The 24,040-nt window shown below is 59.4% G+C and overlaps 6 protein-coding genes across 19 annotated transcripts; 3 read left to right on the top strand and 3 right to left on the bottom strand.

Annotated features, from left to right (window-relative positions):
• The first annotated feature begins 712 nt into the window (after positions 1-712).
• On the top strand, positions 713-11,330 carry BICDL2 (BICD family like cargo adaptor 2). 4 transcript variants are annotated; one of them, XM_059692837.1, is made up of 10 exons: positions 713-834; positions 2,120-2,414; positions 4,866-5,081; positions 5,211-5,327; positions 5,438-5,578; positions 6,465-6,662; positions 6,767-6,886; positions 7,573-7,703; positions 7,944-8,064; positions 8,149-11,330. In XM_059692837.1, exons 2-10 carry the CDS (start codon positions 2,133-2,135, stop codon positions 8,305-8,307), a joined length of 1,485 nt encoding a protein of 494 aa, XP_059548820.1. In that variant the 5' UTR covers positions 713-834; positions 2,120-2,132; the 3' UTR covers positions 8,308-11,330. The 4 variants fall into 4 exon arrangements, with proteins under 4 accessions (XP_059548820.1, XP_059548818.1, XP_059548819.1 ...); XM_059692835.1 differs by having other exon boundaries at positions 5,432-5,578; XM_059692836.1 differs by lacking the exon at positions 713-834 and adding an exon at positions 1,128-1,492 and having other exon boundaries at positions 5,432-5,578.
• THOC6 (THO complex subunit 6) lies at positions 8,683-12,291 on the bottom strand. Of its 10 annotated transcripts, XM_059692851.1 has the most exons (13): positions 12,152-12,291; positions 10,706-10,821; positions 10,535-10,599; positions 10,340-10,443; positions 10,212-10,249; positions 10,080-10,128; positions 9,891-9,962; positions 9,710-9,812; positions 9,571-9,620; positions 9,415-9,477; positions 9,207-9,317; positions 8,984-9,118; positions 8,683-8,906 (listed from the first exon to the last, which is right to left on the bottom strand). In XM_059692851.1, exons 1-13 carry the CDS (start codon positions 12,188-12,190, stop codon positions 8,826-8,828), a joined length of 1,026 nt encoding a protein of 341 aa, XP_059548834.1. In that variant the 5' UTR covers positions 12,191-12,291; the 3' UTR covers positions 8,683-8,825. The 10 variants fall into 10 exon arrangements, with proteins under 10 accessions (XP_059548834.1, XP_059548832.1, XP_059548833.1 ...); XM_059692849.1 differs by having other exon boundaries at positions 8,984-9,317; XM_059692850.1 differs by having other exon boundaries at positions 9,415-9,620; positions 9,710-9,962.
• Positions 12,234-13,878, top strand: HCFC1R1 (host cell factor C1 regulator 1). 2 transcript variants are annotated; one of them, XM_059692877.1, is made up of 4 exons: positions 12,234-12,683; positions 12,958-13,014; positions 13,128-13,256; positions 13,499-13,878. In XM_059692877.1, exons 1-4 carry the CDS (start codon positions 12,601-12,603, stop codon positions 13,632-13,634), a joined length of 405 nt encoding a protein of 134 aa, XP_059548860.1. In that variant the 5' UTR covers positions 12,234-12,600; the 3' UTR covers positions 13,635-13,878. The 2 variants fall into 2 exon arrangements, with proteins under 2 accessions (XP_059548860.1, XP_059548862.1); XM_059692879.1 differs by lacking the exon at positions 12,958-13,014 and having other exon boundaries at positions 12,237-12,683.
• Positions 13,879-14,112: 234 nt separating this feature from the next.
• Positions 14,113-16,141, bottom strand: TNFRSF12A (TNF receptor superfamily member 12A). The gene is made up of 4 exons (XM_059692880.1): positions 15,982-16,141; positions 15,166-15,270; positions 14,809-14,943; positions 14,113-14,725 (listed from the first exon to the last, which is right to left on the bottom strand). The coding sequence occupies exons 1-4, from the start codon at positions 16,073-16,075 to the stop codon at positions 14,670-14,672; spliced, it is 390 nt and encodes a 129-aa protein (XP_059548863.1). The 5' UTR covers positions 16,076-16,141; the 3' UTR covers positions 14,113-14,669.
• A 5-nt stretch (positions 16,142-16,146) lies between these two features.
• CLDN6 (claudin 6) lies at positions 16,147-19,845 on the top strand. The gene is made up of 2 exons (XM_059692867.1): positions 16,147-16,776; positions 18,297-19,845. The coding sequence occupies exon 2, from the start codon at positions 18,325-18,327 to the stop codon at positions 18,988-18,990; it is 666 nt and encodes a 221-aa protein (XP_059548850.1). The 5' UTR covers positions 16,147-16,776; positions 18,297-18,324; the 3' UTR covers positions 18,991-19,845.
• On the bottom strand, positions 19,838-21,417 carry CLDN9 (claudin 9). Its single transcript, XM_059692868.1, has one exon. The coding sequence runs from the start codon at positions 20,989-20,991 to the stop codon at positions 20,338-20,340; it is 654 nt and encodes a 217-aa protein (XP_059548851.1). The 5' UTR covers positions 20,992-21,417; the 3' UTR covers positions 19,838-20,337.
• Between the last annotated feature and the right edge of the window lie 2,623 nt (positions 21,418-24,040).

The following is a 24,040-nucleotide window of genomic DNA, read 5'->3' as shown; positions in this document are numbered from 1 at the left end:
GAAGAGAGAGAAACATCTATAATGAGAAAGAATCACTGATTGGCCGCCTCCTGCATGCCCCACCCTGGGGATCGAGCCTAAAACCTGGGCATGTGCCCTGACTGGAAATCGAACAGTGACCTCCTGGCTCATAGGTCAACACTCAACCACTGAGCCACACTGGCTGGGCAAAAAAACACACATTTGTTTTAAAAATAGTCGTGGGAGCCCTTGCTAGTTTGGCTCAGGGCATCAGCCTGTGGACTGAAGGGTCCTGGGTTCAATTCCTATATATATAGTCATGGGAGGCAACCAAATTTTTGGTGGCCTTGTTTAAAAAATAATAATAATAATAAAGTAAAAATAGTCATGGGGATGTAAATAAAGTAGAGTGTAGGGAGCATAGTCAATAATATTGTAACTACTATGAATGTTGCCAGGTGGGGAATAGAATTACTGGAGGGAACACTTGGTAAGGTATCTAAATCACTATGTACAACTAATATAATAGTGTATGTCAACTGTAATTGAAAAATAAAGAAAAATATATAAACAAATTCTTTTCTATCCCACAGGGCAGTTGTGGGGGGAAAGGAGCTGACATGGATGCTCAGCGCAGAGTCTGCACACAGTAGGTGCTCAGTTAAGGGGCCCTGTTGTTCCTGACAGGAGCAAGATGGTCAGTGCCTCTGCCCTGGGTTGAGGTGACTTTCCTTGGGCCCCGCCTGGCCATTCTGGTCACCAGGGGGCGCCCCAGCCCCGCCCACGGCACCGCCCCACACCTGTGCACCTGGCGCCGCCTCCGGAAGAAGGGATCGGACGGCAGGGGTCTCGGCGGGATCCCGGCATCGTCGGGTGAGAGCCTAGGGGGCGCTGAGGACCGGGGGACCGGGGCCCTCCGAGCTTCAGGCTGGACAGCGCCGGGGCGGGCTGGTGTGGTTGGCTCGGGGCTGGAGGCACCCGCCGGACTCCTGGGGCCGGGAAGCACAGGGCGCAGGCTGCAAGGAAGGCGGTGGCTGGGCTTCCCACCCCTGACACCTGGGCTGGGGGTTCGAGGGACTATGGGCCCTGCTGCCTGGGTTGAGGTACGGGGAGGGAGGAAGGGGCGCCCCGGAATCCCCAGAGCAGGCCGGGCTGCGGGGGCCATGCCAGGGAGACCCTGGGCGCAGCCTGAGGGCAGCTGGCCTGGGACTGCTGGGATCCCTGGGCTGGGACGCCTGGTGAGGGGAGTAGAGGGAGGGACAGGGGTGTGTGTTGGGGGTTACCCCAGGGAAGCCCCCTGTGCCCCCTCCCTCTGGAGCCCTGAACTGCTGGGCCCTGGGAGGCCCTAGGGGAGTGCCGCCAGCGCCTGTCCCCAGGGCGCGCTGGGGAGTAAACAGGAACCGGGATTGGCAGGGCAGTGTGGCTGGCACAACCTGTTACCTCGCCCTGCCCGGGCCTGGGGAACAAGGCTGGTGCCTACACTCCAGAGAGACACGGCTGGCCGAGCGTCTGGGCACCCGAGTTCTGAGGGGTGAGGAGCCAAACACCTGACTCCTGAGAAAATGGGAGAACGGGGCCAGGACACCTGGGCGAGCATCTGAGGCCCCCGGAGCTGGGTGGGCACCTGGGCTCCTGGAGAGGAGGGGCTGGACTGCTGGGGGCTGAGGGTCAGGACACCTCCGTTCCCAAGGCCCTGTGTTCTTGGAAGGAAAAGGGTCTGGACTCTCCCCCGAGGCCTTCGTCCCTCGGAACCTGGGTTCTGGGAAGTCTCCCGGACGGTGAGAGGCTGGGAACCAGAATCCATCTGGAATCTAGGAAGAGGGAGGCAGGGAGTGTTGGCACTGGGACAAGTCGGGGGCAGAGAATGTCTGCTAGAGGCAGAAGGCAGCCCATTCATTTCCTGCTTCTCCCTGCCTCAGTTTACCCTGGGGACATTAACTGAGCTGAGTGGCCAAGACACGGATCATTAACCCTTCATGGTACAGGGAGGCCCTGCCTGAAAGACTGGGAGGGCTGGCGGACAGGTGAAGAATTAAGGGAGGGCCAGGCCCTGAGGGGGGGGGGAGGCGGGGGAGGGGGAGGGAGAGCTGTCAAGCCCCAGGCTGCAGAGTAGAGTGTCCTGCCGCCACCTGTGCCACAGACCTACCTGTCCCCCCAGACACTGCAGCACCATGAACTCCCCAGAAGGGCCAAGCTTCCCGGTGGGGCTGCTCTCTGGCGGCGCCTCCCCAAGCTGTGACGAGGGCTTCTTCCCCTTCGTGCTGGAGCGGCGGGACTCGTTCCTGGGAGGGGGCCCAGGGCCCCAGGAGCCCGAGGACCTGGCCCTGCAGCTGCAGCAGAAGGAGAAAGACTTGCTGTTGGCTGCAGAACTCGGCAAGATGCTTCTGGAGCGCAACGAGGAGCTGCAGCGGCAGCTGGAGACGCTCAGCGCCCAGCACTCTGAGCGTGAGGAAGTGAGCTGGCGGCAGGGGTGGCAGGCAGGGGGCAGGGGGGGCAGATGGAGGGCAGGTGAGCAGGGGTGGAAAGCCAGGCAGGGGGGTGCTTCGGGAATAATTCGGGGCTGGGCCCAGTCCCCCTGGCAGTGTTGTTTGAACATGGGCTCTGAGGACAAGTCAAGACCTGGAATCAGATCCCCGGCCTGACTGTGTGACCCTGGGCAAGCTGCTGGCCCTCTCTGAATCTTGGGTCCACCTCCTCAGTAGTATAGTGCAGGGGTCCTCAAACTTTTTAAACAGGGGGCCAGTTCACTGTCCCTCAGACCGTTGGAGGGCCAGACTATAGTTTAAAAAAAACTATGAACAAATTCCTATGCACACTGCACATATCTTATTTTGAAGTAAAAAGCAAAACAGTATTTGTATTTGCATGTGGCCCGCGGGCCGTAGTTTGAGGACCCCTGGTCTAGAGCAACCCAGCCGAGTTCCTGGGAACCCCCTCCCCGCCGGGCTCTGGGCTAAGCACTTTCCATGCACCATCTCTCAGTTCTCGCTCCACCTTTGCGGTAGGAACAATTCCTTCCTCTGCCCAGCTTCTGTTGTCAGCCACACTGTCACCCAAGGTCACATCTGGCCCCTGAACACCCTGGGCACCCCTCATTCCGGGATCATGTCATCAGCCCCAATGGCTGCCCCGAGCCCAACCTGAGTAGCTTACCTCCCTGCACCTCTCCACATAAGTGGCACTCCTCATTATGACCCATCACCCACTGTGCCCACCCATCTTCCACCTCAGGACCAGACCCTGGGCATCTCCATGACCTCCTCTACCACGCCTGCAAGCCCTATTGATTCTGCTAAACAGGATCCTGAGGCTGCCCCCTTACCATTTCTGCAGCCTCCCATCTGGTCACAGCCTCGATTGTCTCTGCCCCAGACACGGCAGCCACCTCTTCACCGGTCCCCAGCTTCTCCTCTTGCTCCCTGGAGCGCACCTGCCTATGGGGCAGCCAGAGGGATCTTCAAAAATTACAAATCAGATCATTCCAGTCCTTGCTCAGATTCTCCCAAAGGTTCTTCATCACATTTAGACTGAAATCGAAACTCCTCACCAGAGCCTAAAAGTGCTCCCGGGCGGCTTCCCCAACCTGAGCTCAGCTTACCACCCCTCCTACTGGTGGGGTGGCGGGGGAGGGCTCTTTTCACTTCCTTGAGTAGCCCGAGTTGGTTCCCTCAGGGCCTTTGCACTTACTGTTCCTTGCATTTAGCCCTTTTCCTTCTTGCCCTGCAGGAGTCCATTCAAACATCACTTCCTACCTAGGGAGCCTCCACCCTACCCTGCTCTTCATTACTTTCCAGGGTTTCTTTACAGCCTTTACTGTCCCTCCAAAACACCTAGTTCAAGCACGTGTCTATCTGCCCAAGACCTCTGGACGCAAGCTGTTTGAGGCAGGGAACGCTGTGCTCTGGCTTGCTGCCGACAGCCAGACCCCAGAACAGGAGGAGCTCAGGCAATATTGGATGGATGGATGGATGGATGGATGGATGGATGGATGGATGGGACATGGTGATATTAAGGGACTTGCCTGACCACAAAGCAGCAGCAGAGCTGAGCACCAGCCAAGACCATTGGACCCCAATCCTGTGGGCTTAATCCTGGAGAAGTGTTGCCCCCACAGTGTTGGGTTAAAAACCCGGCTGCCTGGGCTGGGATCCCTGCTCCACTAATTCACTGTGTCCTTGGCAAGGCATCTTACCTCTCTGAGCCTGTGTTCTCGTTTGTAAAATGAGGACGTTAACGATTCTAACTCCAGTGGATTAAATGAAGTCGCACACGGCCTGGCAGGAGTACTGCTAATAACTGTAGCAACTGTGGCTGGCAGCACTTTCCCGCTTCGATAATTAGAGAGTGGGGCTGACTTGCCGGCCTCCCCACGCTGGGTATCTGGGTGTGCCAGGCTTGCCCTCCCACTCGCTGGGCAGGTTTGGGAGAGGGCGGGCAGAGACGTGGGGCCCAGGAGGGGCTGGCCAGGGTTAATTAGAGGGAGCTGGCTGGGAGGAGCTGGGGGAGAGGGGCTGAGCAGAGGCTGTGCAGAAGCTCAACCTCCAGAGCCCCTAGTTGTGTGAGACTATGGGTCGGGGCTTCAATTCTGCCAGACTCAGGCGCCAGAAACGGCGCCTGCAACATCGGGTCCAGAAGTCCAGGCAGCAGCCAGAGGTGAGTGGGCATCAGGGAGCCCCACCTCATGGCCGGAGCGGGGTGGTCAGCCCCTCCTGTCGGGCCTGGAAACGTCTCTCTACTGTGCCCCACCCTGCTCTCCTTTTCTCTGAATCTGCCTTTTGCTCTCTGCCCGCTCCCTCCCTGCCTCAGACTCCCTCAAACTCTTTAGGTCTGTTTCTCGGTCTGGGGCTCTCGTGTTTGTACATCTCATCTCTCCCTCTCTCTGACCTTCTGTCCTGGCCCCACAGCGGCTGCAGCAGGAGAATCACGAGCTCCGCCGGGGCCTGGCCGCCCGGGGAGCTGAGTGGGAGGCCAGGGCTGTGGAGCTGGAGGGGGACGTGGAGGCCCTGCGGGCCCAGCTTGGAGAGCAACGCTCAGAGCAGCAGGACAGTGGACGGGAACGAGCCCAGGCCCTCAGGGAACTCAGTGAGCAGAACCTGCGGCTCAGCCAGCAGTTGGCCCAGGTGGGACAGCCCTAACCCATCCAGGTTCCTGGGTCCCAGTTGGGGGGTGGGTGCCCTGGGATTGGTGTTGAGGCTTTGGCCGCCTGAGGGCTCCACTGTTCCCCTCTCGCCCCCAACCACCACCACCAGGCCTCCCAGACTGAGCAGGAGCTTCAGAAGGAACTAGATGGCCTTCGGGGGCAGTGCCAGGCCCAGGCCCTGGCCAGGGCAGAGCTGAGGACACGACTGGAAAGTCTGCAGGGGGAGGTGAGTGCCAGCTAGGGCTGGGGGCCTGTGGAGCCAGGAAAGCTGGGCTGGGGGCAATCCGGAGCTAGCCCAGCACCTCCCCTCCAGCTGAGGCCTTTCCCTAGAACCAGATGCTGCAGAGTCGCCGGCAGGACCTGGAGGCCCAGATCCGAGGACTGCGTGAGGAGGTGGACAAGGGCCAGGGCAGGCTACAGGCAACCCACGAGGAGCTGTTGCTACTGCGGCGAGAGAGGCGGGAGCACAGCTTGGAGGTGACCAGTGGGGGTGGGATGTGTGGGTGCATCCAGCTGGCCTTGGCCACTGTCTCAGGTCTTCCCGGGAGATGAGGCCAGAGCTGGGTCAATGGGAGCCCAGCAGCGGGGCCACGAGAGCATAAGCATTAGCCCAAGGACAAGTGGGGCCATGGGAGGGAATTAAGCAGGGGTGGCACACGCCTAGAATGCCAGGGTGGCACACTCCTAGAATGCCAGGGTGGCACACGCCTAGAATGCCAGGGTGGCACACGCCTAGAATGCATCAGAACCAAGCAGCTGGGAGGTCAGGAAGAGGTTGAGGCTAGAGCTCAGGCCAGAGATGGTGGGGACATGGACCAGGTCTGAGGCGGTAGAGTTGGCGAAAAGGGAATGAAAAGAGGCAGCGCTTCAGGGTCAAATTTTCTGGGTTCTTATCCCAGGATCTCTTCTTATATTGCGAAATACCCAGCCTGTTTCCCAAGCTGAGGGACGGGATAGTAATGGTGTAGAGCTTTGTTGGGGGTGTGAGGCACTGAGCCCAGCACTGCTGGCTTAGCAGGAAGGCTCAGGAAATGCTGGATGATAGCAGTTAGAAGGCTGACTGTTCAAAGACAGGGCCGGGCTCTCTGGGGTGTGGCTGGAGGGAAGGATGGAAAACTGTAAAACCCAGGCGCCTATCCGCACCCTGATTTATAGGGGAGGAAATTGGTAAGGGGAAGTGCACCACCCAATTGCCGCCTGGAGACCCAGGAGTGGGGGAGCAGGCACCTATAAATGGGATGCGCAGACGCGCGGGGCTGCCTGGCCCTCCGCGGCACGCCAGCGCCCTCTATGGGCCAGCCGCGGGATGCCTGGCGGGTTCGCCTGGCTGACCGCCTTCGCTTGTCCGTCGGTACGTGCACAGCTGGAATGCGCGCGCTCCGAGGCCAGGGAGGCCCTGAGTACCCTGCGGAGGCTGCAGCGGCGGGTTTCGGAGCTGGAGGAGGAGTCACGCCTGCAGGACGCCGACACATCGGGGGCCTCGCTGCAGTCAGAGCTGGCCCACAGCCTGGACAGCGACCAGAACCAGAACCAGAACGCAGATGGACACAGAGACGCCCCGGTGAGCTGGAAGCCCCGCAGCCATCCAGGAGGGCTGCAGACTCCACCCCGCTTCCTTTTCCCACGAGGTTCAACACCTCACTGACTAATTTCTTTGGTGAACAGACCACTCTGTCCCCGGAGACCCAGGAGGAGAGCTTGGAGCCTCCCGTAAAGAGAGCGTCCCTGAGCCCAGGAGAGATGCTGGAGGAGAAGGAGATGGAAGTGGCCCAGCTGCGGGATGAGGTGGGGAGGAGCACATAGTGCTGGGTGTAGGGCCCTTCTCAATGTGTTTCTCTTTCCATCTATAACTCGGCCTTTTTCCAGTAATGGCCCTCTACCTGGTTAATCCTTCATCCCAACAAACTTGCAGCCATGCTTGAAGAGCCTGCCTGGCCCTGGCCAGTTCTGCTCAGTGATTATAGCGCTGGCCTGTGCACTAAAAGGTAGTGGGTTCGATTCCAGGTCAAAGGCACATTCCTGGGTTGCAGGTTCAATCCCTGGCCCCTATCAGTCCATACTATAGGGGAGGCAACCAGTCAATGTATCTCGCTCACACTGAAGTTTCTCTCTCTCTCCCCCTCTCCCTCCCTCCCTAAAAAAAGGGGGGGATATACTTGGTATTTTTAAAAAAAGGTCAGCCTGTTTGCCACCTCCTCCAGGATGACTTCCTGGATGCACTGCCCCCTTAGTCCCACCTCCCAATGCTTCTCCATGCACCCTTCCTGCAGGTTTATACCATCCAAGTAGCCCCACACCAGCCTGGGGGCTCAGAAGATTCATCTCCAGCACAGGGCCACAGCTGCCTGGGGTGTTTGTGGAGCAGGCAAGGGAAGGGCGGTGGGAGAGTTGAAAGCCCAGGCTGCCAAGGAGAGCAAGGGCTTGGAAACCCGGAGGCCTACTTGCCTCTCTGCCTCCTTCCCTGCCTGCAGATCGCGCTTCAGCGGGCAGAGCTCCAGTTGCTGCGGGAGGAGCTGCAGAGGCAGAAGGAGCTGCGGGAACAGGAGGACCCCGAGGAGGCCCTGAGCTGCGCCCTCTCGGACAGGGAAACGGCTGTGAACAAGTGAGCCTGCCTCTGCCGTTCACCACCTCCCCAGCAGGGCACTCCGGTTCTGCTAGGCCTCACCGGGGACATGGGTTCTAATTTTCCCCACTCCGACCTAGGGGCCCTCTGACCTCCTTGGTTTCGGTGTTACGGGTCCCACTCCCGCCGGTGTCCAGGAGGCCCCGCCCACCCCTCCACCCCCCCACTCCCGCTCCCCTGCTCGCCCTCTAACTAGCTCTCTGCCCCTGCCGCTTGCAGGGCCCTGGAACTGTCCCTGGAGCTCAGCCGCGTCTCTCTGGAGCGGGACTCCCTCTCCCGGGAGCTGCTTCGCACCATCCGCCAGAAGGTGGCGCTGACGCAAGAGCTGGAGGCCTGGCAGGTAAAGGGCGGGGCCCGAGGGGCGGGGCTTGGGGCGGGGCCCGCGCGCTGACCGGCTCCTCCCGCCCCGCTGACCTCCCCGCAGGACGACATGCAAGTGGTGATCGGGCAGCAGCTGCGCTCCCAGCGCCAGAAGGAGCTGAGCGCGGCTGGGTCCGCGCCAAGTCGCCCAGCACCGCGCTTCTCCCTGCGCGGGCGCCCTGGGCATGCCGGCTTCTTCAGCAGCCTCTTCCGAAGGACCTGAGGGCCGTCCAAGGGGCCTGCCCTGCCATCTCTGGCTCACTTTCCTCTTCTGGGCAGTGGAGCGACAGGGCCCAGACTGCCTTCCAAAGGGGACTGGTACCCTCCCAACCCAGGAAAGCTGGGCAGGGGCTCCCGGGGAGCAGGCCCCAGCTTTGAGGGTCAGGGGCCCCAGGTCGGTGGTGGGGGGCAGGTGGGGCAGAGCTGTCTATTTTTTGAATCTATATAGGTCTTTTCTAAGCACCAGGGCACCAGGCCCCCTGCCCCTGGCAAGCTCCGGGGAAGGGGTGGGGGTGGTTATTTATGTATCAGATCAGATAGTAATATATAATTCATTGCACCGACTTAGTCTTCATTCTTGAAAAGAAAGCATAGGGAAGAAAAGCCTGAAATTTTATTTTGTGAAAAGAAAAAACAGTTCCGACCCCTGCTCGCTGAGGCCCCAGGCCCTCTCCCTGCCTGAGAGGGTGGGCTTAGGGCCTCTTCCAGGTCCTCTGCTCCAGCCCCACCAGCTTCGGGAGGTCAGAAGGACAGGGAGAAGGCCCGATAGCCCAGATTGGTGAAAACATCCACCCGGCAGCTGTTGCCTGCAGCTGTCAGCACCTGGAGGCAAGAGGGGGGCGACTGAGCTACCCACACCCCTGGCCTCCCAGGACCCCACAGCTCCTTGCGGGACTCACCTTGCACTCCGGTGCTGCTGGCTGCTGGTTCAGACTGAGGCTGAGCAGCCCTGGGGAGGAACCCGGCACCTGGGCCTTCAGCTCCCCACTCAGTTGCCACTGGTTGACGCAGGGGCCCTGGCCAGCTGACAGAATCTGTGGAGAGCAGGCAGAGGGTTTCAGGGTCAGGAACTAAGAGACAGGAACCAGGCAGGGGTGGCAAAGTCACAGCAGCGCGCCTCACCAGGTCCTGGTAGAAGGTGACATGCTTCTGTGGTGCCCACATGGGGAAGATGGTGGTGGGTGTGGAGGATCGTAGGTGCCAGAGGGTGAGTGCTGGGCCTCCTCCACAAACCTGGCAGAGAGGTGAGGGTCCCCCGCCACCATAAGCCACGGGCTCTCAGCTGGGAGGGCCCGGAGCTGCCACCCATCTTGCACTTTGCCTGGCTCACCATCCAGTCGGAGTCGGTTGCCAAGCATCCGATCCAGCGCCCATTGTGGGGCCTGGAGCACTCCTGGGAGGGAGGAGGGGAGGAGAGGAGGAGGTCAAGGCACAGGAGATGCCCAGGGAGAAGGGAGGACAGGGTGTGGGGGGGGCATGCCCTCACCTCATGCTTGTAGACCTCAATTGTCTGGACCTCCTTGGCCATGCGCAGATCTGTGAGGGAAAACCATGAGAGGTACCCCACTCACCCCACCCCAGCCTTCCTCATCACCACCTTCCTCTCCAACTAGTCACCCCCTTACCCCAAAGCCGCACGGTCCCATCCTCGCCGCCAGACAGCACCTCAGGGTTCCGGTCCCTCAGCGCCAGGCAGTGGATGTAGTCTGTGTGGCCCCGGAGGGCCCGCTGCAGGGAGAGGCGCAGTGTCAGAATGGGATCCGGAAAGAATGCCTCCCCCTCCCGCCCGCTCCAGGGCCCTCTCACCGTGAAGGCCCCCGTCTCTAGGTCCATCGTATGCAGCTGGCAGTCCCCCCCTGCCAAGATGAGGGCATTCTCCTGCAGGGGGAGATGGGGTGGGGTCACCCGTCAGTGTCAAATAAGGACAGGGATCGGGGAAGTGTTCGTTTGGGCCAGAAACGGCAGGGTAGAGCCCTAGCCACAAAAGGCTCAGACCTTGGGGACGAGAAGCAAAGCGTTGATCTCAGGCACTTCCAGGCTGGTCCTGGAGGAGAGACAGCAGGGTCAGCTCTGGCGAGGCCGCATCTGCACCCTCACGTGCCCTCTGCCCACGAGGCCCTGGCTTACCTGTACGGGGGCTGACGACACCATAGCTCCTTACAGCCCTTCAGGGAGAGAAGCACTGGGTGACCTCAAAGGTTCTCTCTGGGGCTGGGTGCCCGAGTGCCCCTGCCCCGCAGCTCCACACTCCTTACCTTCTTGAGGATCTCTGCCCAAAGCCAGGCCTTCACCTCCCCGTCCCCAGCGCTGAACAGATGTCGATCCGTGGAGACCATGCTGTAGACAGGCCCATCGTGGGCTAAATGGAAATGCAGAACCTGAGTGACTCTATCCTGCTCCCCTCCTTCACCTTGGGGTCCCCGAAGCCAAACTCGATGGCTGCCACCCACCTTGGAAGGTCACGATGGGCTTCTTACTTTCCTCTTTGGCCTCGGAGCTCAAAGCAGCAGACAAGCTGCAGGCGGAGGGGAGAGAGTGTCTGAGTCGGAAGCTGGGGGCATCAGTCCTAGGAAGGCCACATACCAGAGCCAATGGGTGTTGGCGAGCAGAGGCCAGGGTACCTGAAGATGGCGATCTGCCCATAATTGTTCCCAGCCGCCAGGAACTTCCCGCAGGGTGAAAAACACTGGGAGAAGATGGTCATGTGCAACCGCTGCAGGGCCTGAAACACCTCCATCTGTGGGGAGAGGCGGGCGGAAGCTGTCTGGGAACTCCAATCTGTAGACTCCTTCCTGGTCTCCCTACCGCCAGTTCAGCGGCTGCCCATACTTCTCAGACCTCCACTGAGGCCCCCTAAGCAGGCATCTGCCCACAAAGTCCCAGGGGTGGCTCCAAGAGGGTGAGGAAGGAAGGAAGGGGAGAGTTGATGCAAGGTGCCTAGAAGGACCTTGAGCAAGCACCAAGGCTCTCTTCCAAGTTTCCTTAATTGTTAAATGGAGCTCAGGGGAGATTCTGTCAAGATTGTACGAGCTGCCCTGGCTGGTTTGGCTCAGTGGATAGAGCATCGGCCTGTGGACTGAAGGGTCACAGGTTCGATTCCGGCCAAGGGCACATGCCTGGGTTGCGGGTTCGATTCCCGGTGGGGGGGCGTGCAGGAGGCAGCCAATCAATGATTCTCTCTCATCATTGATGTTTCTATCTCTCTCTCCTTCTCCCTTCCTCTCTAAAAATCAATAAAATATATATATATATATATATATATATATATATATATATATATATATATATAAAGATTGCATGAGCTACTGTATATAAAGAGCTTCACAACGGGTTGCCTTGTTAAAAGTGCACAAAATGTGGCTCCATTACCCCAATAAAGAATAACGTACTACTTCCTAAGCCCTACCCTCTGGCTTTCATGTTAGGCCCACGAGGTATTTCTGGCTTACTCTTCTGCCCAGGGGTCAGAGTCCAAGTCCTACCACCAGCCCGCGCAAAACAGGGTTCAGGACAACAGTACAGTGAAGGCCTGGGGAAGGTGAGCAGGTGCAGGGTGGAGGGGGTCAATGGGGAGAAAAAGGGGACATCTGGAATACTTTCAACAATAAAGATAAAATTTTAAAACTTGCCCTGCCAGTGTGTTCAGTGGTTAGAGCGTCGGCCTGCGGACTAAAGGGTCCGGGGTTCAATTCCTGATCAAGGGCACATGCCTGGGTTACAGGTTCCATCCCCGGCCGGGTTGGGGCGCCTGCGGGAGGCAACCAATTGATGTGTCTCTCTCTCATGGGTGTTTGTTTCTCTCTCTGCCCCCACCCTCCTTACCCCCTTCCACTCTCTCTAATCTATGGAAAAAATATCCTCGTGTGAGGATGAACAACAATAATAAAATTGGGTTGTCTTGTTGAGTTCTAAGAGTCCTTTCTATATTCCTCATGACCGTACTTTAAGCAAAATAGTTTTTTTAAAAAAAAAGGAAAACGGTTCAGGGAAGGACTCCTTGCTCTCCCCTTCTGAACTGGGCATAGACTACAAACCCCAGAATGCACCGCGCATCACGTCCGCCTCACCTGACCCAGAGGCACCGTGGGCGGCACAGCTCGCTCCATCTCGAGAACTACAAATCCCAGAGTGCTCCGCGCGACACAGCCTCACGGGTCCGGACGTGTTCTGGAGCGGTTTACCTTCCCGGCGTCCCACTGGTCCAGTACCGCCGGCAGGTTCGGCCGGCAGGCGGTCGCCGCGTGCCACCGGAGCCCCAGGAGCAGGGGTGAACGCCGCGAAGACCTCCCGGGCCCCCGACACTAAGAGGCGCCCACCGCCGCCCCGCCACGCCGGATCCCCTCCCCCACCCCGCCGAGCAGACCCGCCTTCCAGCCGCGCGCCACCCGTCTTCCGTGCCGCGCGGAATCTCGCTGCTGAGACCGCCTAAAGCCACACCTCCCGCGTGTGGCCACGCCCCCGGAGCTCCGCCTCTGCCGCCCGCATCCCACCCTCTGCCCCAGGACCCCGAACTCCAATGATCCTTCAGCAGCCCCTGGAGCGTGGCTCCCCGAGTCGGGCCCAACGCGACTCGGGGCTGCCTCGAAGCCTGGACGCGAGGTGTGTATGGGGGGTCCCAGGTGGGCCTCGCCCAGGGGCGCAAGAGCTTTGGCGGGGGGCTCAGGGCTCGTCTGCAAGATGACACACAGTGGGGCAAATCAGCAGGACTTGGGCAGGAGCTGAGTCAGGTTTGGAGACTTCCAGAGAGTGGGGGTGACTTAGGCATCATGAGACATGGGCTGGGGGATTCCTGGCAGACGTTCCTGGCTCAGGCTGGCAGATCCTGGCATGGGGCCAAGAGGGTGGGGTGCACCTGGCTCTCTTTTCTCCCTAGCTCCCCCCTCCGAGGAGCTGTGCCCCTGAGCACCAAACGGCGCCTGAAGGAGGAGCAGTGAGTCTGGGGACAGGGAGGGACTCCCAACAAGACCTCTGGCAACTCAGGTCCCCATCAGCCTGCCTCCCCTCGGCATAGCCCAGCCTACCTGCCTCCTGGTCTCTCCCCAGGGAGCCCCAGCGCAAGCAGTTCCTGTCTGAGGAGAATATGGCCACCCGCTTCTCTCAGCTCAGCCTGCATAATGACCACCCTTACTGCAGCCCCCCCCTGGCATTCTCCCCCGCTCTGCCCGGACTCAGGTAAGCCCCATCCACTGTCCGCTATCCGCTGACCGGGCCTTCTGGAGGATCACACCTCCTGGGAGCCAGCCTCCAGGCCTTGCCTCATCCTGCTATTTTTAGCTTCTAGCCAACCTCTGTCGTTTCTCCTCCTCTTGGCTCCTTAGAAGGTAGAGGGAGCCCCGGGGGACCTGAACCTGGTAGGAGGCGGCTCTGCCAGGCCACCCTCAGCCCTATGCCCTCGCTGTCACTTCCTCTTCCAGGAGCCCTTGCTCTGAACTGCTTCTCTGGCGCTACCCTGGAAACCTGATCCCTGAGGCTCTGAGGCTGCTGAGGCTGGGGGACACCCCTGCCTCCCACTACCCTGCAACCCCAGCTGGGGAAATAATGGAGCCCTGAGGGCCGGCAGACCATGTACCTGCCCACGCTGCTTCTCCCCCACAACGGCGGAGATCAACACCCTCATGAAGGGAACAGCTGCCCTGCTTTTCCTCCAGACCAGGCCTGTGAGCATCAAGACTTTCCCCCAACAGAGAAAGACAGAGCCTGGGGTAGGAGGGACAGTAGCATGAAAAGGGAGGCATTCTCCCCCATCCCCCCCCACCCCCACCACAGAAGAAATGAATAAACATTGCTGAGCAGATGATGGCTTCAGTCTGGAACCTGGGGCCTTTGGGAAGAGAGGGCAAGACTGGGGCACAAGATGCTTCAGTTTCTCCTCAAGATCTTCCCCGGAAAGCGGTCAGGGTCTGCCCAGGTCCTGGCAGGCTGGGCTCAGGCATTGAGAATGTGTGAGTCAGAGCCTCACCCCCGCCCCCGAGGCTGACTCACTCCTCCCTCCAGCTCAGGCTGGGGAATCATGCCACTCTCCAATCCATTTAAAGTTAAAGATTCTTTTATTAATAAATTCTCCCGCCCCTCCAAACTTCCTACCCAAAATAAATATCTCCCCTCCTTTGAGGGTTGGTGGGGGCAGTGTCTCAAGGCCAGCCCCCCTAGAGGGCCAGCCCCCTAGTGTTAGGAACAGATCCCTAACCCCCCAGGCTAAGACCCCAGTGCTGGGATTTCAGCACATAGGAGTGGGTGGGACCTGGTGTTCTGTCTGTGCCTCACTTCAGCCTGACCCCCAAGCCATGGGGGTAGGGGGCCTTTGTGCAAATGTTGCAGTTCCTAGTGTCAGCCATCTGGTGTGAGCCAGCCTGGGTCTCCTTTTCTGTTCCGGAGCCAGAGACAGCGCAGTCAGATACCTTGGAAGGTTCCTCTGAAGCCTGGATCCAGGCCTTAGATAAGTGATTCACCTGTCGTCCCCCCCCCTGCACACCCCTGTGATGGGAGTAGCATGGCTCTAGTTGTCTGGGAGGCAGGGGCTGGCTCCACAATGAATGAATGAATGGTGGGTGGGCACAGTTTCCTGATGACCAGGAAAGGTCGTGTTCACTGGATCAGCGCTGCGCCAGGACAGCCCTCCCCGCCGGTCTCCTCGATGGGGGCTGCAAAATAAGAAGAGGGGTCATCAAGAGCTGGGGACATGCTGAGGAGTGACGGCGGGGCAAGGGGGACAGGGCACACTTACTGGTAAACTTCTCTCTCCTGCGGCACCGTCTCCAGACCAGGAAGCCAGAAAGCAGCCCCAGCACAAGGGCTAGGCTCAAGGCGCCCCCCAAGATGGGCCACAACAGCCCAAAGGAGGCTGAAGGAGCCCCAGCACCTGCAGGCAGGACTCAAAGTCAGACCTCACCCCTCTCCGGACCAGCCCCACCCCCTAGATCTGAGCCTCAAGTCTTTCCCCTACCCGGATTGGCGCCCCTGCCCCATTCGCCTCTCACCTAATTCCCCCCCCCCCCCCCATCTAAAGCCACCTGCTCCCCTCTCTACCCCAGCAACTCCCCTATGCTGGGGTCCGCTCGCCTCTGGCCCCGCCCCCACTCACATCCCCGGCAGAAGTCGCTGTGCGGTAGGGCTGGACATGACTCGCAGTTCATGCACTTGTCGAGGTCCTCGCTCCAGGAGCTGCCGCGGGAGCAGGGAGTGGTGCCTGGGGAAGGGGATCAGAGGCTGGGGGCGGGGCGCGGCTATTCTGGGGGCCGAGGTCTGGGTCGGCGGCTCGTATAACGTGAGTCACCGGCGCCCTCTTCGCGCATTCCTCACAGGTGACCGCACCGCCGGACCGGGATACGGCAGCGCGGGGTGGGGGAGCCGGCGGGCAGGAGGCTGGGGGGGTCAGGTCCCTCCTCACCGCCGCCGCCGCCGGCGAGTGACTCATTCCTGGGCACCGGGCCCGACCCCGGTCCCTCCCCCCCCCCCCCCCCCCCGCATAGCTGGGCACTGAAGTCACCGGATGGAAGGGAGCACCCCACATGGTATGGGGGACACAGACCCCCGTGCCTCTCGACACCCCACCCCGACTCCGGTCCCTGGGGCTGGGCAGGCCCGGTACTGACCAGGCTGGGGGCCTGCCCCCTCACCGGATGAGACATCCCGCCTTCAAACTTTCTCCATTTCCGAGTCCGAGTGGGACCGGCAGGAAACTGAGGCCGGGACTGGGAAGGAAGCTCGGAGCGAGACGGGACCTCCCCTGGCCAGGGAGCGCGGTGTCTGGGAACTACCTGACCCCCGATCCCATGCACCCCCCAGTTCTGCCCCCTCCTCTAGCTCCCCCAAACCGGCTCCCGCATCCCAGTCCGGGGTTCCCCGGTCCTCACGCCCTCCCGCCTCCCGCCCAGCCCCTGCTCGGCGCCCGGCGTACCTGACACCGGCTCCCCGGCCGCCGCGCACAGCAGCGCCAGCCCGAGCCCCAGCACCAGCAGCCGCGGCAGAGGGCGCAGCAGGGCCAGAGCCATCGTGCGCGTCCCGCGACCGCTACGGTCTGAGCCCGCCGCTAGTCTCCCGGACAGACAACCTCAGCCGGGTCCCCGCCCCCGCCTTCCGGGGCGGACCCCACGCCTCCGGCCCAGCGGCCCGCCCCCGGGCCCCGCCCCGCCCGGCCCGCTAATTCAGCCCGTAGCTCTAACCCCGCCTGCACGCGCGGGCTGCGGGCACCTCGCCGGGACAGTCCGGGCTGCCCTCGGGGCCCAGGTCCGGGAGGTGTGTGCGTGTCGGGGGAGGAGGCGGAGGGCAGACATGAAACCATCCCTCCCGGCGCGGAGGGCAGCATAAAAATGACGGTGTGTCCTCTGATGTTTACCTTAGGACACAGTCACCTAGTAAAGTGTGGGCTTGTCTCCATTTTGCAGAGTGTGAAACTGAGGCTCGGGAAGGTGGAGGAGCCGAGGCCCGAGGTCCGTTTGGCTCCCCGGCCTGCGCCCTGACTCACTGCGGGCCCCCGTCAGTCGCTGATGTCCCCACACCCCGGCCAGATGCGGGCGCTGCAGCGCGTCTCAAGCGCCCAGGACCGACCAAGTCGGAATCCGCGGGACGCAGTGGTCTCTGCCCCTCCCCGGGGCGGTGGTCCGGTGACGTCACTGCCTCTTTAAGACCCCCGCTCCGCCCCGTCCCCGCACTCGCGGCTCTTTCGGATCTCGGCAGAGCCCCACCTGCTCAGGTGAGCCTCGGGGCAGTGCGCGTGCTGGGGAGGAGATGGGTGCCTCGAGGAACGGGGTGCAGGGTGCGGGCAGCATGGAGAACTGGGCTGATCTTCTGCCGAGTCCCCGGCCGGGGCAGATCGGGTCCTTTGGCGGCTCGAACTGGCTAAACGCCCCTCCTCTCTTCCCCTGGGACAAAGGCCCCGACACCCGGGCGCCCCTCCCCCACCTGCATGCGCGCTGGGCCGGTCGCCCCTCCCCCTCACCTGCGGGAGCCGACCCTAGGCCCGCGCGCGCGCTGCCCCCGGGAAGATGGGGGACTGAGGACACCCGCTTGTGGGCGGGACTCCGAAGGGGGGATCGGGAGCGGTAAGGAGCGTCCTCGGACAGAATCGAGCCGATAGTATGTGGGAAGGGGACGGAGTGGAGGGCAGGGGAGAAGCGCGAGGTGCCTAGGCTGGAGGGGCCGCGGCTTTACCTCGGCCAGAGGTCTGGAGGGGTAGACCCGGGACTGGGATGGAGGAGGGCTGGCCCACCCCATCCGGCCTCCCCCGCCCAGGTCTTCAGCTCCCGCCTAGCGGGTGCAAATAAAAGTGAGTGGAGAGTCTGCTCTCTGGTCACACTGCTGGGCTGGTGCTAGCTTTAGGTCCAGGCCGTGGCCCGGAACCTTTGGGCAATGGAGAGCCGTAACAAACACCTACACAGAACTGATCTGGATGGAGTCCTCCAACATGAAATGAGATGTGAGGGGAGACAGGCGGAGGGGCTGCTGTAGAGGAGCTGGTTCACTGGATAGACCCCAAGGATTTCAGCTCCTTTTCGAGAAGTTGTGTCTTGAGAGGATGGCATTATGGGAAAGAATACACAAGAAAAATGTCCCCGACCTTGGCAGTATGCTCTAGGGCCCCAAAGGGAGGGCAGGAGAGTGGGACCCAGGGAGACAGCCAGTGGCCTTAGGGAAGGAGGCTGTGCTGGGGCAGGCCAGGTGGGGATGGTGGGCCACACAGCACAGAAGATCTTTAAGATCAAACTGGTAGCCACCTGCCTGAGGAACCGAACCATGTTGGGGTGAGGGGTCTGGACTCTCCCGTTGGGTGGTGGGAAGGAGGTTGGATCGCTAATCTTGATGGCTTTGAGATTGAAACTCAATAGCTAGAGCCAACCTCCCATCTGTGCGCTCTGTGGAAACACCTGCAAACTTCGCTGTCACTCCATCTTCTTTTGTCACTTTGCTGTTTGATCAAATGTACCCATAGTGGCTGAGGCCAGGGACTAGCGCTGGCTTAGGCTTTATATTATCTTCCCTTTGTACTCAAAACAGACTGTCACATAACTAGGGGGAAAGAAATATATGCTAAGGCATTCATGCTCATTTTGCCCATGAGAAAATGAGGCTCTGGGCAAGACATGGCACCCCAACTCCCAAGGTTTATACTCCTGGTGTTCTGTGTGGCCATGGCATCGGCCATGGGGATTAGCACTCGTTGGAGGTGAGGGACCTTGGCCAGCTGGTCTTAATATTACTCTGCTCTGTCCCCAGGGCAGCTCCTCTCAACCTCAACCTCATCATGGCCTCTGCTGGTCTGCAAATCCTGGGGATCGTCCTGACGTTGCTGGGCTGGGTGAATGCTCTAGTGTCCTGCGCCCTGCCCCTGTGGAAGGTGACCGCCTTCATCGGCAACAGCATTGTGGTGGCCCAGGTGATGTGGGAGGGGCTGTGGATGTCCTGCGTGGTGCAGAGCACAGGCCAGATGCAGTGCAAGGTGTACGACTCGATGCTGGCGCTGCCCCAGGACCTGCAGGCCGCCCGAGCCCTCTGCATCATCACCCTCCTCATCACCCTGCTGGGTCTGCTGATCTACCTCGGTGGGGCCAAGTGTACCACCTGTGTGGAGGACAAGGACTCCAAGGCCCGTCTGGTGCTCACCTCTGGGATCATCTTTGTCATCTCAGGGGTCCTGACCCTGATCCCCATCTGCTGGACGGCCCACGCCATCATCCAGGACTTCTACAACCCCCTCGTGGCAGAGCCCCAAAAGCGGGAGCTGGGGGCCTCCCTCTACCTGGGCTGGGCGGCTTCTGGTCTTTTGTTGCTGGGTGGGGGGCTTCTGTGCTACACCTGCCCCTCTGGGGGGTCCCGGGGCTCCAGCCATTACCTGGCCCGATACTCAGCATCTGCCCCACGAGCCATCTCTCAGGGGCCCTCTGAATACCCCACCAAGAATTACGTCTGATGGGTAGGAGGACCGGGGCTCCCTTGACCATGGAGCTTAACCCCTGAGCTGGAGTCATCAGAACGCACGACAGTTTCTGGGTTGCTTTTATCTGGTTTTTCCTTTTAATTGGGCAAGGGGGTATTTTTCTTTTAAGCCATTTGTTAAACACCAAACCAAGAAGAAATTCAGTCTCACCTGGGCTCTGCTGCTGGCATTTCTCACTTTGGATGATGAGACCAAGGAGGCAACACTTCAGTTTCTCCATCTTTCTCCACCTTGGACATTCCCGCCTTGGAGGCCAGCCCGGAGCTGTGACCCCTGGTGAAGGCTGTTTGCTGGCCAGGTACCCTGTGACAGCCAGGTGCTTTGACAGTCTGTCCCCAAGAATTCCTGCGCTGGTGGGGCAGGGCTTGCAGGGATGAGCCCCGCCTTCTTGGTCAGGCCTCTGTGACCCAGAGCTCGAGCCTCAGTACCCTTGAGAAGAACAGGTGATACGTTACCCAGAACCACTTACCTCCAAGGATTCTGACCTCTGGCTCTTCCATGCTTGTCTCAGAGTTGCTTCCCAACCATGCTGTAGACCCCTGACCCTCTCATCTGCAGGCCCTGCACACTTCTGCCATGGCGCACCCACCCACTAGTTTTTACTAAATAAAGAGTGTTTTGTTTTGTCACTTGCCATTGGAGTTGCTGGGAGGCTGTTGAGATCCAGCCTGGAATAAGGTGAACATGAGCGACTCACCTCTGTTGCTCACCTGCCTCGCACGGCCTGAGTGAGGTTACCCGCTCAGCAGGACCTGGAGCAGACCTTGGCCTGACAGCCCGGCCACCTGGTCTTCCCTGCCCAATCACAGGTCAAGGCAGCAGAGGTACAAATACTCTTTATTCTGGGAACGGGTGGGGGCAGGGAGTGGGTTGGGCCCTTCTGGCCTGGAGGAGATTGGCTTCTCCCAGAGGGACTGGCCTGGGTCTCTGAATGAAGGTGGTGGCCAGACTGGAGGGGACCGGCTCCAGGGCCAGCAGAGCATAATCCTCTCCTTGTTTGAGCCAAGGAGTACGGCCCTTTGGGGGAGGCCCCAGTTCCAGGGGCAGGGGAGGCCTCAGGAAGAGGAGGAGAGCCAACGTAGGTCCAGGAAGCAGAAGACAGCAACTGGTTGGGGGAGTTGGGTGGCCAGGAGGTGGGGACCCCATGGAGGAGGATCTGGGCTCAGCCAAGCCATCTGAGACTAGCCCAGCAGCCAAACCTGGCTGGAACTCCTAGAAAGTAGGTTTCATGTGGGGAAGGGGTGGAGGGTAGAAGGCAGGGGTTGGAGAGGGCATCCAGCGCAAAGTCAAGGCTCTGAGCAGTGGGCTTCTGGAGACACTTCACACATAGTCCCTCTTGTCCATTCCAGAGGTGCCAGAGCGGGAGGGGATGGAGTAGCCCAGCCTGGGTCCTCTGGGCCGGTCGATCTGGGGCGGGGGGCATGTGCAGCAGAGGAGGCCCCCGCCCAGCATGAGCAGGGCAGCTGCTGCCCAGCCCAGGTAAAGGGAGGCCCCCAGCTCCCGCTTGAGGGCCTCAGCCACCAGGGGATTGTAGAAGTCCTGGATGATGGCGTGGGCCGTCCAGCAGATGGGGATGAGAACCAGGATGCCTGAGAGGACGAGGATGACCCCCGCGGTGAGCACAATTCGGGCTTTTGCAACTTCGTCCTCCACACAGGTGGTGCACTGGGCTCCCGTGATGGCCACCAGCAGACCCAGCAGGGAGAGCAGGAGGGCGATGACACAGAGGGCTCGGGCGGCCTGCAGGTCCTGGGGCAGCGCCAGCATCGAGTCGTACACCTTGCACTGCAGCTGGCCTGTGCTCTGCACCACGCAGGACATCCACAGCCCCTCCCACATCACCTGGGCCACCACAATGCTGTTGCCGATGAAGGCGGTCACCTTCCACAGGGGCAGGGCGCAGGACACCAGGGTCCCCAGCCAGCCCAGCACAGCCAGGGTCATGCCTAGGAGTTCGAGGCCAGCTGAAGCCATCTGTCCCCTCAGTTAGGTCTTCTCCGCTCTCGGTGGCCTGGCTAACTGAGGAGTGCGGCGTCCGACGCTGCCAAGCAGGGTCTTGGTGCCTGCCAGGAGTGGGCGGTCAGTGTCCTCAAGCCAAGACAGTCCTCACATTTGTGAGCCTCTTGCAAGGCACCTCCTCGCTCTGTGCCCCTGGCAGGTGTGTCCCTGGTCCCCAACAAACAATCGCACAGTCCTGCTCAGTTGAATGGCTGGTGTCCCCTTGAGGTGCCTGGTGGCTGCTTCTTCTCCTGCCACTCTGCAGACACGTTCCTACCACCGCCTGTCTGACCAGCTACGCAGAACCTACCCTGTGACCCACCTTCAGGCTGGGGAGAGCCTCATCCCTCTGGCTGGCGCAGGATCGCGAGGAGCAGTGCAGCCTTGCCCGGGGCACCTGAGGACTGCGCTCCTGGCCACAGACATGGGGTTTTAAGGCCGAGGCAGGGGAGGAGCCACCAGACCAAGGCTGGGAGACTGGTGCTGTGGGAGGAGGCGGGGGCGGGGCAAGGGGGGGACCCAGAGTGTCGGGGATGGGGAAAGAGCACACACCATGACCTGGAAGAAACGGGAGGAAAGAAGAACATCCATGCCTGTGGGAACCCAGACACAAAGGAATGGTGAGGCCTGGCCTGGTAGCTCATTTCGTTAGAGTGTCCTCCACGTATGCCAAGGCTTGGAGTTCCATCCCGGGTCAGGGTACATGCGAGAATCAACCAATGAATGCATAATGAGTGGAACACAGATCTCTCTCCCATCCTCTCTCTCTCAAAAAAAAGAGGAAAAAGAAAGAAAGAAAGAAATGGTGAGTCTCAGGGAGAAGAAGTGCAGCTCACAAGGTAACAGTTGGCTCAGGACAAAGAAGTGGGAGAGTTGGGGGCTCAGCCCGCCTCCTGAGCCTCCTCCACCCCCAGCCACCCCTCCCTCGCCGCCTTCGCTCTTCCGGGCTGGTTCATTTCATGATGATGCAAGGGTACCCCAGCTTTTCCAGTATCGAGAACCCCCACCCGCCCCAACCCAGCGCTAGGACTCTCCGGAATTCGATCTGCCTCCGGTCTCAGCCCAGGGCCCTGGCGGCTCCCGGGGGAGGGGCCCCGCCCGCACCGTTTCCTAGGCGACAGGTGCCTGGCGCCCAGCTCAGGTGGCATCGTCCAGGCAACGGCCTAGAAAACCACCCCCTCGCTTCTACCTCAGCCCAGGTATGCCCTCTCCACCCCCTCCACTGAAACCGAGGGCCAGGCTGCAGTCTCTAGAGGCCCGGGGATAAAGAGCCCGTTGTGGGCGTGGGGGAGGAGCACTCAGGGCCTGGAGTGAAAGGAGAGGGGCAGGGACAGAGCACCGGGTGGAGTTGACGCTCAGGACCCCTCCCATGCCCCTGGGAAGTGAGTGATCACTCTGGGTGAGATACCGCAAAGAAAGGCAACAGGGGTTAGGCCCAAGTGACTTGGGTTTCTTTGAACCCTGCCTCATCATCCTCAAGAAAGACGCTCTAATAGAAATATCAATGATGTGAATCATTGACCGGCTGCCTCCTGCATGCCCCCTACTGGGGATCCAGCCCACAACCCCTGACGGGGAATCAAACCGTGACCTCCTGGTTCATGGGTCGACAATCAATCACTGAGCCACACCAGCCAGGCTGGAGGTAAATACACACACACACACACACAATACACAATAGCTCAACCTGCTATTTCTGCTGGCAAAGGAAAGACAAAAATTATAGCTCTTTACCTACAAGTATCATATTTTAGTATTTCTTTTTTATATATATATTTTTAATGATTTCAGAGAGGAAGGGAGAGGGAGTGAAACATCAATGATGAAAGAGAATCATTGATTGGCTGGCTCCTGCATGCCCCCTACTGGGGATGGAGCCCACAACCTGGGCATGTGCCCTAGACCGGAATCAAACCCGGGACCCTTCAGTTCGCAGGCTGACACTCTATCCACTGAGCCAAACCGGCTAGGGCTGTTAGTATTTCTTTAAGCACGGTCAAATGATTTTTATATTAGTAGCTCTCATAATGTGTTATCGAGATTGATGACATGAAGAACTAACCAGTCAAAAGCTGTGTATATTGTCTTTCTAGATTTTATGGAAGTCATGAGGCCAGCTCTGTAGCACAAAGGGTACCATTATATGTCCACAAAGAAACCAAAATATTGATGTACAATTGATTTTTGACAACGATGCCAAGACTGTGATTTTTTATTATTATTATTTAATCTTCACTTTATATTTATTTATTTATTTATTTTTTATTGCTTAAAGTATTACAAAGGGTATTACATATGTGTCCATTTTATCCCCCCGCCCTAGACAGTCCCCTAGCCTCCCCTATCCCCCAGTGTGTTATGTCCATTGGTTATGCTTATATGCATGCATACAAGTCCTTTAGTTGATCTCTTACCCCCCTACCTCCTGCCCCCCAACCCTCCCCGGCCTTCCCGCTGCAGTTTGACAATCTGTTTGAGGCAGCTCTGCCTCTGTATCTATTATTGTTCAAAAGTTTATAATGGTCTCTATTATCCATGAATGAGTGAGATCATGTGGTATTTTTCCTTCATTGACTGGCTTATTTCACTTAGCATAATGCTCTCCAGTTCCATCCATGACGTTGCAAATGGTAAGAGTTCCTTCCTTTTTAGAGCAGCATAGTATTCCATTGTGTAGATGTACCACGGTTTTCTAATCCATTCATCTACTGATGGGCACTTAGGCTGTTTCCAGATCTTAGCTATGGTGAATCGTGCTGCTATGAACATAGGGGTGCATATATCCTTTCTGATTGGTGTTTCTGGTTTCTTGGGATATATTCCTAGAAGTGGGATCACAGGGTCAAATGGGAGTTCCATTTTCAGTTTTTTGAGGAAACTCCATACTGTCTTCCATAGTGGCTGCACCAGTCTGCATTCCCACCAGCAGTGCACAAGTGTTCCTTTTTCTCCACATCCTCTCCAGCACTTGTCGTTTGTTGATTTGAAGACTGTGATTTTAAAATTGATTTTAGAGACAGGAAGA

The sequence above is a fragment of the Myotis daubentonii genome, chromosome 4 (genome assembly GCF_963259705.1).
Source record: "Myotis daubentonii chromosome 4, mMyoDau2.1, whole genome shotgun sequence".
Taxonomy (NCBI): domain Eukaryota; kingdom Metazoa; phylum Chordata; class Mammalia; order Chiroptera; family Vespertilionidae; genus Myotis; species Myotis daubentonii.
The sequence above is the reverse complement of the archived record's forward strand: the minus strand, read 5'-3'. Positions and strand labels throughout refer to the sequence as shown.